Here is a 12387-nt window from a genome sequence, read left to right as displayed (position 1 = left end):
GAAAATCCGCACATTCAGATTATGGAGAGAATGGTTTGGGGAGAAAAACGGCGGGTTTGGGAAAATCGGGGGGTTTAAATTACTCAGAGAATGGTTTGGGGAGAAAAACGGCGGGTTTGGGAAAATCAGGGGGTTTAAATTACTCAGAGAATGGTTTGGGGAGAAAAACGGCGGGTTTGGGAAAATCAGGGAGTTTAAATTACTCAGAGAATGGTTTGGGGAGAAAAACGGCGGGTTTGGGAAAAGCGGGGAGTTTAAATTACTGAGAGACTGAAACGGGGCAAAAAACGGCGGGTTTGGGAAAATCAGGGAATTCAGATCATGGAGAGAATGGTTCGGGGCCAAAAACGGCGGGTTTGGGAAAATCCAGGAGCTTAAATTATTGAGAAACTGAAACAGGGCGAAAAACGGCGGGTTTGGGAAAATAGGGGAGTTTAAATTATGGAGAGAATGATTTGGGGTGAAAAAGGTGAATTTTCGGGCTATAAAGGTGAATTTTGGGGTGTAAAGGTGAAATTTGGGTGGAAATGTGAAATTTGAGGATAAAAAGGTGAACTTTGGGGTGGAAAAGGTGAATTTTGGGGTGAAAAATGAATTTTGGGGTGGAAAAGGGTGAATTTTGGAGTGAAAACGTGAATTTTGGGATAAAAAGGTGAATTTTGGGGTGGAAAGGTGAATTTTGTGGATAAAAAGGTGAATTTTGGGGTGAAAAGGTGCATTTAGGGGTGGAAAGGCGAATTTTGTGGATAAAAAGGTGCATATTGGGGTGAAAAGGGTGAATTTTGGGCTAAAAAGATGTATTTTGGGGTTATAAATGTGAATTTTGGGGTGGAAAAGTGAATTTTGGGGTGAACGGGTGAATTTTGGGGTGGAAAAGTGAATTTACAGATAAAAATGTGAATTTGGGGATAAAAGTGTGAATTTTGGGGTGAAAAGGGCGGGTTTTGGGTGGCACCCACCTCATGAGTTTCATGTCCAGGGGCCGGAAGGCGCTGGGCGGCTCCCGGCTGTGCTGGTGCACGTAGGTGACGTGCTGGGCCAGCCTGAACGGGGCAAAAAACGGCGATTTTGGGAAATTCCCCAATTCCCAGAATTGGGGACCCATCCCAGTCCATCCCAGTTCATCCCAGTTCATCCCAGTTCATCCCAGTCCGTCCCAGTCCGTCCCAGGACATTCCCAGTGGGTCTGGGGTGGGTGATGTGCTGGGCCAGCCTGAACGGGGCAAAAAACGGCGATTTTGGGAAATTCCCCAATTCCCAGAATTGGGGACCCATCCCAGTCCATCCCAGTTCATCCCAGTCCATCCCAGTTTGTCCCAGTCCATCCCAGGACATTCCCAGTGGGTCTGGGGTGGGTGACGTGCTGGGCCAGCCTGAACGGGGCAAAAAACGGCGATTTTGGGAAATCTGGGAGGAAAACTGGGAATTGTGGGGCTGTCTCCAACCCAACCCAACCCAACCCAACTCAACCCAACTCATTGACCCCAACCCAACCCAACCCAACCCAACCCAACCCAACCCAACTCATTGACCCCAACCCAACCCAACTCAACCCAACTCAACCCAACTCATTGACCCCAACCCAACCCAACTCAACCCAACTCAACCCAACTCATTGACCCCAACCCAACCCAACCCAACTCAACCCAACTCATTGACCCCAACCCAACCCAACCCAACTCAACCCAACTCATTGACCCCAACCCAACCCAACCCAACTCAACCCAACTCATTGACCCCAACCCAACCCAAAGACTCGTCCACTGACCCCAAACCCCTCCCAATGACCCCAAACCCAACCCAAACCCAACCCACTGACCCCAAACCCAACTCCAGCCTCTTCCATTGACCCCAAACCCAACCCAAAGACTCCTCCACCGACCCCAACCCCTCCCATTGACCCCAAACCCAACTCATTGACCCAAACTCAACCCAAAGACTCCTCCATTGACCTCAACCCCCCCGCTGACCCCAAACCCAACCCACTGACCCCAACCCAACCCAAAGACTCCTCCACCGACCCCAACCCCTCCCAATGACCCCAAACCCAACCCAAACCCAACTCATTGACCCAAACCATCCCCATTGACCCCAAACCCAACCCATTGACCCCAACCCAATCCAGCTCATTGACCCCAACCCAACCCAAAGACTCCTCCATTGACCTCAACCCCCCCGCTGACCCCAAACCCAACTCATTGACCCAAACCCAACTCATTGACCCCAACCCAACCCAAAGACTCCTCCACCGACCCCAACTCCTCCCATTGACCCCAACCCAACCCAAAGACTCCTCCATTGACCCCAAACCCCTCCCATTGACCCCAAACCCAACCCAAACCCAACTCATTGACCCAAACCCAACTCATTGACCCAAACTCAACCCAAAGACTCCTCCACTGACCCCAAACCCCTCCCAATGACCACAAACCCAACCCAAACCCAACCCATTGACCCCAACCCAACCCAAAGACTCCTCCACCGACCCCAACCCCTCCCATTGACCCCAACCCAACCCAAAGACTTCTCCACCGACCCCAACCCCCTGTTGACCCCAACCCAACCCAAAGACTCCTCCACCGACCCCCACCCCCCCCGCTGACCCCCACCCGCGCCGCCGCTGCCCACCGCAGGTCGCGGTCGCGCTGGGGCCGGTCGTGCAGCAGCCAGAGGAGGTCGAAGCGCGAGAGCAGCGCGGCGGGCAGCTGCAGGTTGTGCTCCAGGCTGCGGCGCGGGTCGTAGCGGCCGAAGGCGGGGTTGGCGGCGGCCAGCACGGCGCAGCGCGCGTTGAGCGCCGCCACCACGCCGGCCTTGGCCACGGCCACGCTCTGCTGCTCCAGCGCCTCGTGCACGGCCACGCGGTCGCCGTCCGGCATCTTGTCGAACTCGTCGATGCAGCAGACGCCGCGGTCGGCCAGCACCAGCGCGCCGCCCTCCAGCGCCAGCTCGCCGCTCTGCGGGTCGCGCAGCACGGCCGCCGTCAGCCCCACGCCCGAGGAGCCGCGCCCCGTCGTGTACTGGCCTGGGGGAATGGGGAAAAAATGGGGAAAAATGGGTGTGAAATGGGAAAAAATGGGGAAAACACGGTGTAAAATGGGTGAAAAATGGGTTAAAAATGGGTGAAAATGGACACGGCCCCGTCAGCCCCACGCCCGAGGAGCCGCGCCCCGTCGTGTACTGGCCTGGGGAAAATGGGGGAAAATGGGGGAAAATGGGTGTGAAATGGGAAAAAATGGGGAAAACACGGTGTAAAATGGGTTAAAAATGGGTTAAAAATGGGTACAAATGGACACGGCCGCCGTCAGCCCCACGCCCGAGGAGCCGCGCCCCGTCGTGTACTGGCCTGGGGAAAATGGGGAAAAAATGGGCAAAAATGGGTGTGAAATGGGAAAAATGGGAAAAACACGGTGTAAAATGGGTTAAAAATGGGTTAAAAATGGGAAAAAAATGGGTTAAAAATGGGTTAAAAATGGACACGGCCGCCGTCAGCCCCACGCCTGAGGAGCCGCGCCCCGTCGTGTACTGGCCTGGGGAAATGGGGAAAAAATGGGGAAAATGGGCAAAAATGGGTGTGAAATGGGAAAAAATGGGAAAAACACGGTGTAAAATGGGTTAAAAATGGGTAGAAATGGGTTAAAAATGGGTACAAATGGACACGGCCACCGTCAGCCCCACGCCCGAGGAGCCGCGCCCCGTCGTGTACTGGCCTGGGGAAATGGGGGAAAAAACGGGGAAAATGGGCAAAAATGGAGAAAAATGGGTATGAAATGGGGAAAACACGGTGTAAAATGGGTTAAAAATGGGTTAAAAATGGGTACAAATGGACACGGCCGCCGTCAGCCCCACGCCCGAGGAGCCGCGCCCCGTCGTGTACTGGCCTGGGGAAATGGGGAAATGGGGAAAAATGGGGAAAAATGGGTGTGAAATGGGAAAAAATGGGAAAAACACGGTGTAAAATGGGTTAAAAATGGGTTAAAAATGGGTTAAAAATGGGTACAAATGGACACGGCCGCCGTCAGCCCCACGCCCGAGGAGCCGCGCCCCGTCGTGTACTGGCCTGGGGAAATGGGGAAAAACGGGGAAAATGGGCAAAAATTGAGAAAAATGGGAAAAAATGGGAAAAACACGGTGTAAAATGGCTGAAAAATGGATAAAAATGGTTAAAAATGGGTTCAAATGGGTACAAATGGACACGGCCCCGTCAGCCCCACGCAAGAGGAGCCGCACCCCGTTGTGTGCTGGCCTGGGGAAATGGGGAAAAAATGGGGAAAATGGGGAAAAATGGGTGTGAAATGGAAAAAATGGGAAAAACACGGTGTAAAATGGGTGAAAAATGGGTACAAATGGGTTAAAAATGGGTACAAATGGACACGGCCCCGTCAGCCCCACGCCCGAGGAGCCGCGCCCCGTCGTGTACTGGCCTGGGGAAATGGGGGAAAAAATGGGGAAAATGGGGAAAATTTTATATAAAATGGAAAAAAATGAGGGGAAATGGAGAAAAAATGGGGGAAAATGGGCATAAAATGGGTAAAAATGGGCATAAAATGTGGAAATGGAGAAAAAATGGGGGAAAATGGGCATAAAATGGGTAAAAATGGGCATGAAATGTGGAAATGGACATAGAATGGGGGGAAAAGGGCGAAAATGGGCAGAAAATGGGGAAAGGAAGAGGAGGAAGAAGAGAAAGGAAAGGAGGAAGATGATGGTGAGGATGAAGATGAGGAGGAAGAAAAGGAGGAGGAGGAGAAGGAAGGAAAGGAGGAAGGAAAGGAGGAAGATGATGGTGAGGAGGAGGAAGAGGAGGAGGAGGAAAGGAGGAAGATGATGGTGAGGAGGAGGAGGAGGAGGAGGAAAGGAGGAAGATGATGGGGAGGAGGAGGAGGAGGAAGATGATGATGGTGAGGAGGAAGGCAAGGAGGAAGATGATGGTGAGGAGGAGGAAGGCAAGGAGGAGGAGGATGGTGAGGAGGAAGGCAAGGAAGATGATGATGGAGGAGGAAGGCAAGGAGGAAGAGGATGGAGGAGGAAGGCAAGGAGGAGGAGGATGGTGAGGAGGAGGAGGAGGAGGAGGAGGAGAAGAAGGAAAGGAGGAAGATGATGGATGATGAGGAGGAGGAGGAGGAGGATGGTGAGGAGGAAGGCAAGGAGGAAGATGATGGTGAGGAGGAGGAGGAGGAGGAGGATGATGGAGGAGGAGAAGGAGGAAGGCAAGGAGGAAGATGATGATGGTGAGGAGGAAGGCAAGGAGGAGGAGGATGGGGAGGAGAAGGAGGAGGAGGAGGAAGGCAAGGAGGAGGAGGATGGTGAGGAGGAGGAGGAGGAGGAGGAAGGCAAGGAGGAGGAGGATGGTGAGGAGGAGGAGGAGGAGGAGGAAGGCAAGGAGGAGGAGGATGGGGAGGAGAAGGAGGAGGAGGAGGAAGGCAAGGAGGAAGATGATGGAGGAGGAAGGCAAGGAGGAGGAGGATGGTGAGGAGGAGGAGGAGGAGGAGGAAGGCAAGGAGGAAGATGATGATGGTGAGGAGGATGATGATGGTGAGGAGGAAGATGATGGTGAGGAGGAAGATGATGATGGTGAGGAGGAAGATGATGGTGAGGAAGGCACGCACTGCGCGGCGCCAGGCGGTCGATGTAGGTCAGCAGCTGCGACTTGGCCACGCCCGGGTCCCCCATCAGGCAGATGTTGATGTTCCCTGGGGAAAAAAAAACAGATTTAGGGAAAAAACCCAAATTTAGGGAAAAAAACAGATTTAGGGAAAAAAAACCAAATTTAGGGAAAAAACCCACAAATTTAGGGGGAAAAAAACAGATTTAGGGGGAAAAACCTCCAAATTTAGGGAAAAAACACCAAATTTAGGGGGAAAAAAAACAGATTTAGGGAAAAAAACCTCCAAATTTAGGGGGAAAAAAACAGATTTAGGGGGAAAAAACTCCAAATTTAGGGAAAAAAACCACAAATTTAGGGGAAAAAAACAGATTTAGGGGAAAAAAAACTCCAAATTTAGAGAAAAAACAACCAAATTTAGGGGAAAAAAACAGATTTAGGGAAAAAAACCCAAATTTAGGGAAAAAACACCAAATTTAGGGGGAAAAAAAACAGATTTAGGGAAAAAAACCTCCAAATTTAGGGAAAAAACACCAAATTTAGGGGGAAAAAAAACATATTTAGGGAAAAAAACCTCCAAATTTAGGGGGAAAAAAACAGATTTAGGGGAAAAAAACTCCAAATTTAGGGAAAAAAACCACAAATTTAGGGGAAAAAAACAGATTTAGGGGAAAAAAAACTCCAAATTTAGAGAAAAAACAACCAAATTTAGGGGAAAAAAACAGATTTAGGGAAAAAAACCCAAATTTAGGGAAAAAACCCACAAATTTAGGGGGAAAAAACAGATTTAGAGGAAAAAAACTCCAAAATTAGGGAAAAAACACCAAATTTAGGGGGAAAAAAACAGATTTAGGGAAAAAAACTCCAAATTTAGGGAAAAAACAACCAAATTTAGGGAAAAAAAACCCAAATTTAGGGAAGAAACCCCCAAATTTAGGGGAAACGCAACCATATTTAGGGAAAAAAAACCCAAATGTAGGGAAAAAAAAACAGATTTAGGGAAAAGCCCCAAATTTAGGGAAAAAATCCCAAATTTAGGGAAAAAAATCCAAATTTAGGGATAAAACCCCAAATTTAGGAAAAAACTCCACAAATTTAGAGAAAAAAAACCCAAATTTAGGTAATAAAACCCCCAAATTCAGGTAAAAGAACTCCCAATTTAGGAAAAAAACACAACAGATTTAGGGAAAAAATGGGGCAAAACAGATTTAGGGGAAAAAAATGGATTTGGGGCAGGAAATGGGGTAAAAAACCAAAGATTTGGAGCAGCCCTGGGAAATTCTGGGGTGGGGGAAATGGGGGAAAAAGGGGAAAAGGGGGAAAAAAAGGGAAAAAAAAGAGGAAAAAAAGGGGGAAAAAAAGGGGGAAAAGGGGAAATAAAGGGGAAAAAAAGGGGAAAAAAAGGAGTGGGGGAAAGGATTTCTCAGGATTTTCCTGGGATATTTCCCTGTGATTTTCCCCTGCTTTTCCCAGGAATTTTCCATTATTTTCCAGGATTTCCCTCATGCTTTTCCCAGGATTTCCCCGTGAATTTTCTGGGATATTTCCCGTGCTTTCCCCCTGATATTCCCGTGATTTTCCCAGGATATTTCCTGCGATTTTCCCAGGATATTCCTGGGATTTCCCTGAGATTTTCCTGGGATATTCCCGGGATTTCCCCGTGATTTTCCCGGGATACTTCCTGTGTTTTCCCTGGGGTTTGCCAGGATACTCCCGGGATTTCCACGTGATTTTCCCGTGATTTTCCCAGGATATTCCCGGGATTTCCACAAGATTTTTCCCGTGATTTTCCCAGGATATTCCCCCCTGATTTTCCCGTGATTTTCCCAGCATATTTCCCGTGTTTTTCCCAGGATTTCCCAGGACATTCTCGGGATTTCCCCCTGATTTTCCCAGGATATTTCCCGTGCTTTCCCCCCGATATTCCCATTATTTCCCCGGGATTTCCCAGGACATTCCGGGATTTCCACGTGATTTTCCAAGGATATTTCCCCCTGATCTTCCCAGCATATTTCCTGCATTTTTCCCAGGATTTCCCAGGATATTCCTGTGATTTCCCCCGGGATTTCCCCATGATTTTTCTGGGATATTTCCCGTGCTTTCCCCCTGATATTCCCATGATTTTCCCCGGGATTTCCCAGGACATTCTGGGATTTCCACGTGATTTTCCCAGGATATTTCCCCCTGATCTTCCCGTGATTTTCCCAGGATATTCCCCGGGATTTCCCCATTTCCCCCCGATATTCCCGTGATTTTCCCAGGATTTTCCAGGACATTTTTCCCGTGATTTTCCCGGGCTATTTCCCGTGCTTTCCCCCCGATATTCCCGTGATTTTCCCAGGATTTCCCCGGGATTTCCCAGGACATTCCCGTGATTTCCCCATGATTTTCCCGGGCTATTTCCCATGCCTTCCCCCCGATATTCCCGTGATTTTCCCAGGATTTCCCAGGACATTTTTCCCATGATTTTCCCGGGCTATTTCCCGTGCCTTCCCCCCGATATTCCCGTGATTTTCCCGGGATTTCCCAGGACATTTTTCCCGGGATTTTCCCGGGCTATTTCCTGTGCCTTCCCCCCGATTTTCCCGTGATTTTCCCGGGATTTCCCAGGACATTTTTCCCGTGATTTTCCCGGGCTATTTCCCGTGCTTTCCCCCCGATATTCCCGTGACTTTCCCGGGATTTTCCAGGACATTTTTCCCGGGATTTTCCCGGGCTATTTCCTGTGCCTTCCCCCCGATATTCCCGTGATTTTCCCGGGCTATTTCCTGTGCCTTCCCCCCGATATTCCCGTGATTTTCCCGGGCTATTTCCCGTGCCTTCCCCCCGATTTTCCCGTGATTTTCCCAGGATTTCCCAGGACATTTTTCCCGTGATTTTCCCAGGCTATTTCCCGTGCCTTCCCCCTGATATTCCCGTGATTTTCCCGGGATTTCCCAGGACATTTTTCCCGTGATTTTCCCGGGACATTTCCCGTGCCTTCCCCCCGATTTTCCCGTGATTTTCCCGGGATTTCCCAGGACATTTTTCCCGGGATTTTCCCGGGCTATTTCCCGTGCCTTCCCCCCGATATTCCCGTGATTTTCCCGGGATTTCCCAGGACATTTTTCCCATGATTTTCCCGGGCTATTTCCCGTGCTTTCCCCCCGATATTCCCGGGATTTTCCCGGGCTATTTCCCGTGCCTTCCCCCCGATATTCCCGTGTTTTCCCCGGGATTTCCCAGGATACTTCCCATGCTTTCCCCCCAATATTCCCGTGATTTTCCCGGGCTATTTCCCGTGCTTTCCCCCCGATTTTCCCGGGATTTTCCCGGGGTTTCCCGGGATTTCCGCACCGCGGATGCGCATCCCGCGGGGGCTCCTCTCCACGCCCCCCACCAGCAGCAGCAGCAGCGACTTCTTCACGTCCTCGTGGCCGAAGATCTCGGGGGCGATGGAGGCCGCCAGCTTCCCGTAGAAATCCTCCCCTGGAACGGGAAAACACCGGGAATTCCGTTCTAAATACCCCAAAATCGGCTCAGGGACCCCAAAAATGGCTCAAATGGCCCCAAAAATGGCTGAAATGGCCCCAAAAACGGCTGAAATGGCCCCAAAATTCACTGGAATTGCCAAGGGGAGGCCGCCAGCTTCCCGTAGAAATCCTCCCCTGGAACGGGAAAATTGGGAATTCCAGGATCAGGGACCCCAAAATCGGCTCAGGGACCCCAAAAATGGCTCAAATGGCCCCAAAAATGGCTGAAATGGCCCCAAAAATGGCTGAAATGGCCCCAAAATTCACTGGAATTGCCAAGGGGAGGCCGCCAGCTTCCCGTAGAAATCCTCCCCTGGAACGGGAAAACATCGGGAATTCGGTTCTAAATACCCCAAAATCGGCTCAGGGACCCCAAAAATGGCTCAAATGGCCCCAAAAATGGCTGAAATGGCCCCAAAAATGGCTGAAATGGCGCCAAAATCAGCTGGAATTGCCCCAAAATCGGCTGGAATTGCCAAGGGGAGGCCGTAGAAATCCTCCCCTGGAACGGGAAAACATCAGGAATTCTGGGATCAGGGACCCCAAAATCGGCTCAGGGACCCCAAAAATGGCTCAAATGGCCCCAAAAATGGCTCAAATGGCCCCAAAAACGGCTGAAATGACCCCAAAATCAGCTGGAATTGCCAAGGGGAGGCCGTAGAAATCCTCCCCTGGAACGGGAAAACATCGGGAATTCCGGGATCAGGGACCCCAAAATCGGCTCAGGGACCCCAAAAATGGCTCAAATGGCCCCAAAAATGGCTGAAATGGCCCCAAAAATGGCTCAAATGGCCCCAAAAATGGCTGAAATGGCCCCAAAATTCACTGGAATTGCCAAGGGGAGGCCGCCAGCTTCCCGTAGAAATCCTCCCCTGGAATGGGAAAATTGGGAATTCTGGGATCAGGGACCCCAAAATCGGCTCAAATGGCCCCAAAATTGGCTCAAATGGCCCCAAAAACGGCTGAAATGGCCCCAAAAATGGCTCAAATGGCCTCAAAAACAGCTGAAATGGCCCCAAAATCGGCTGAGATGGCCCAAAAATTCCCAAAATCAGCTGGAATTGCCTCAAAATCAACTGGAATGACCCAAAAAATTCCCCAATTCCCTCTTCTCCCCAAATCCACGTTTTCTTTTTTTTAAATCCCATTTTGCCATCAAAAATCCCCTTTTTTTTCTCCTCCAAAATCCCTCTTCCCCCAAAATTCCCCATATTTCACCTTAAAATTCTCTTTCTGCCCTCTAAAACTCCTCATTGCCTCCCAAAACCCCCATTTTTGCCCAAAAATCCCCATTTTTGTTCCAAAATCCCCCATTTTTTTGCCCAAAATCCCCATATTTGTCCCAAAAAAATCCCCCTTCTTGTCCATGAATCCCTTTTTTTGCCCAAAATGCCAATTTTTGTCCCCGAATCCCCTTTTTTTTTCCCCAAATCCCCTTTTTTTGCCCAAAATGCCCATTTTTGTCCCCAAATCCCCTTTTTTTGTCCCCGAATCCCCTTTTTTTGCCCAAAATGCCCATTTTTGTCCCCGAATCCCCTTTTTTTTCCCCAAATCCCCTTTTTTTGCCCAAAATGCCCATTTTTGTCCCCGAATCCCCTTTTTTTGCCCAAAATGCCCATTTTTGTCCCCGAATCCCCTTTTTTTGCCCAAAATGCCCATTTTTTGCCCAAAATGCCCATTTTTGTCCCCGAATCCCCTTTTTTTGCCCAAAATGCCCATTTTTGTCCCCGAATCCCCTTTTTTTTTCCCCAAATCCCCTTTTTTTGGCCAAGTCCGGGTTTTTGCCCAAAATCCCGGTTTTTGGCCCCAGATCTCACCTGTGCCCGTGATCTCCTGCAGCTCCTCGGGGCTCAGCTCCGCTCCCTCCCCCTCCTCCTCCTCGCTCTTGTTCACCTTGGCCACGTGGTGCCCCTCCAGGAAGGTCTCGGACAGCAGGCCCTGGTTTTGGGGCGAAAAAACAGGATTTTGGGAAAAAAACAAGAATTTGGGGAAAAAAACGACGATTTTTGGAGGGAAAATGGGCATTTTGGGAGAAAAAATGAGGATTTTTTGGGGAAAAATGGGGATTTTTGGTGAGGCTGGAGGAGGTGGTGCCCCTCCAGGAAGGTCTCGGACAGCAGGCCCTGGTTTTGGGATGAAAAACTGGGATTTTGGGAAAAAAACTACGATTTTTGGGGGGAAAATGGGCATTTTGGGAGAAAAAAATGAGGATTTTTTGGGGAAAAATGGGGATTTTTGGTGAGGCTGGAGGAGGTGGTGCCCCTCCAGGAAGGTCTCGGACAGGAAGCCATGGTTTTTTGGGTGAAAAACGGCAATTTTGGGGAAAAAACAGGAATTTTGGGGGCAAATTCCACCCCCAGATATGCCCAGGTGTGTTTTGGGTGCCCCAGGTACATTTTGGGCATTCCCAGATGTGCCCAGGTACATTTTGGGTGCCCCAAGTACATTTTGGGTGCCCCAGGTACATTTTGGGTGTGCCCAGGAACAGTTTGGGCATGCCCAGGTGTGTTTTGGGTGTGCCCAGGTGAGTTTTGGGTGTGCCCAGGTGCATTTCGGGTGCCCCAGGTGAATTTTGGGCGTGCCCAGGTGTGTTTTGGGTGTGCCCAGGTACATTTTAGGCGTGCCCAGGTGTGTTTTGGGTGTGCCCAGGTGTGTTTTGGGTGTGCCCAGGTGTGTTTTGGGTGTGCCCAGGTACATTTTAGGCGTGCCCAGGTGTGTTTTGGGTGTGCCCAGGTACATTTTAGGCGTGCCCAGGTGAGTTTTGGGTGTGCCCAGGTACATTTTGGGTGCCCCAGGTGAATTTTGGGCGTGCCCAGGTACATTTTAGGCGTGCCCAGGTGTGTTTTGGGTGTGCCCAGGTGTGTTTTGGGTGTGCCCAGGTACATTTTAGGTGTGCCCAGGTACATTTTGGGCGTGCCCAGGTGAGTTTTGGGTGTGCCCAGGTACATTTTGGGTGTGCCCAGGTGAGTTTTGGGTGCCCCAGGTGAATTTCGGGCGTGCCCAGGTACATTTTGGGTGCCCCAGGTGAGTTTTGGGTGTGCCCAGGTGTGTTTTGGGTATGCCCAGGTGAGTTTTGGGTGCCCCAGGTGCATTTCGGGCGTGCCCAGGTGAGTTTTGGGTGTGCCCAGGTGTGTTTTGGGTGCCCCAGGTACATTTTGGGTGCCCCAGGTGAGTTTTGGGTGCCCCAGGTGAGTTTTGGGTGCCCCAGGTACATTTTGGGCGTGCCCAGGTGAGTTTTGGGTGTGCCCAGGTGAGTTTTGGGTATGCCCAGGT

At 50.4% G+C, this 12387-nt stretch overlaps 1 protein-coding gene across 3 annotated transcripts in view; it reads right to left on the bottom strand.

Annotated features, from left to right (window-relative positions):
• The window catches only part of MCM7 (minichromosome maintenance complex component 7), a 31688-nt gene that overhangs the window by 7242 nt on the left and 12059 nt on the right, over positions 1-12387 (bottom strand). For 2 of the 3 annotated variants that reach the window (XM_085564301.1, XM_085564302.1), the window contains 5 exons: positions 10932-11052; positions 8939-9070; positions 5607-5690; positions 2629-3022; positions 960-1043 (listed from right to left, as the gene is read on the bottom strand). In XM_085564301.1, coding sequence (XP_085420427.1) covers positions 960-1043; positions 2629-3022; positions 5607-5690; positions 8939-9070; positions 10932-11052 — 815 coding nt within the window. Of the gene's footprint in view, positions 1-959; positions 1044-1110; positions 1408-2628; positions 3023-5606; positions 5691-8938; positions 9071-10931; positions 11053-12387 lie in introns of those variants that run through there. The other variant, XM_085564303.1, reaches the window with a different exon arrangement.

The sequence above is a fragment of the Lonchura striata genome, chromosome 32 (genome assembly GCF_050655825.1).
Source record: "Lonchura striata isolate lonStrDom1 chromosome 32, ASM5065582v1, whole genome shotgun sequence".
Taxonomy (NCBI): Eukaryota; Metazoa; Chordata; class Aves; order Passeriformes; family Estrildidae; genus Lonchura; species Lonchura striata.
This window is presented reverse-complemented; position numbering and strand designations above follow the sequence as displayed.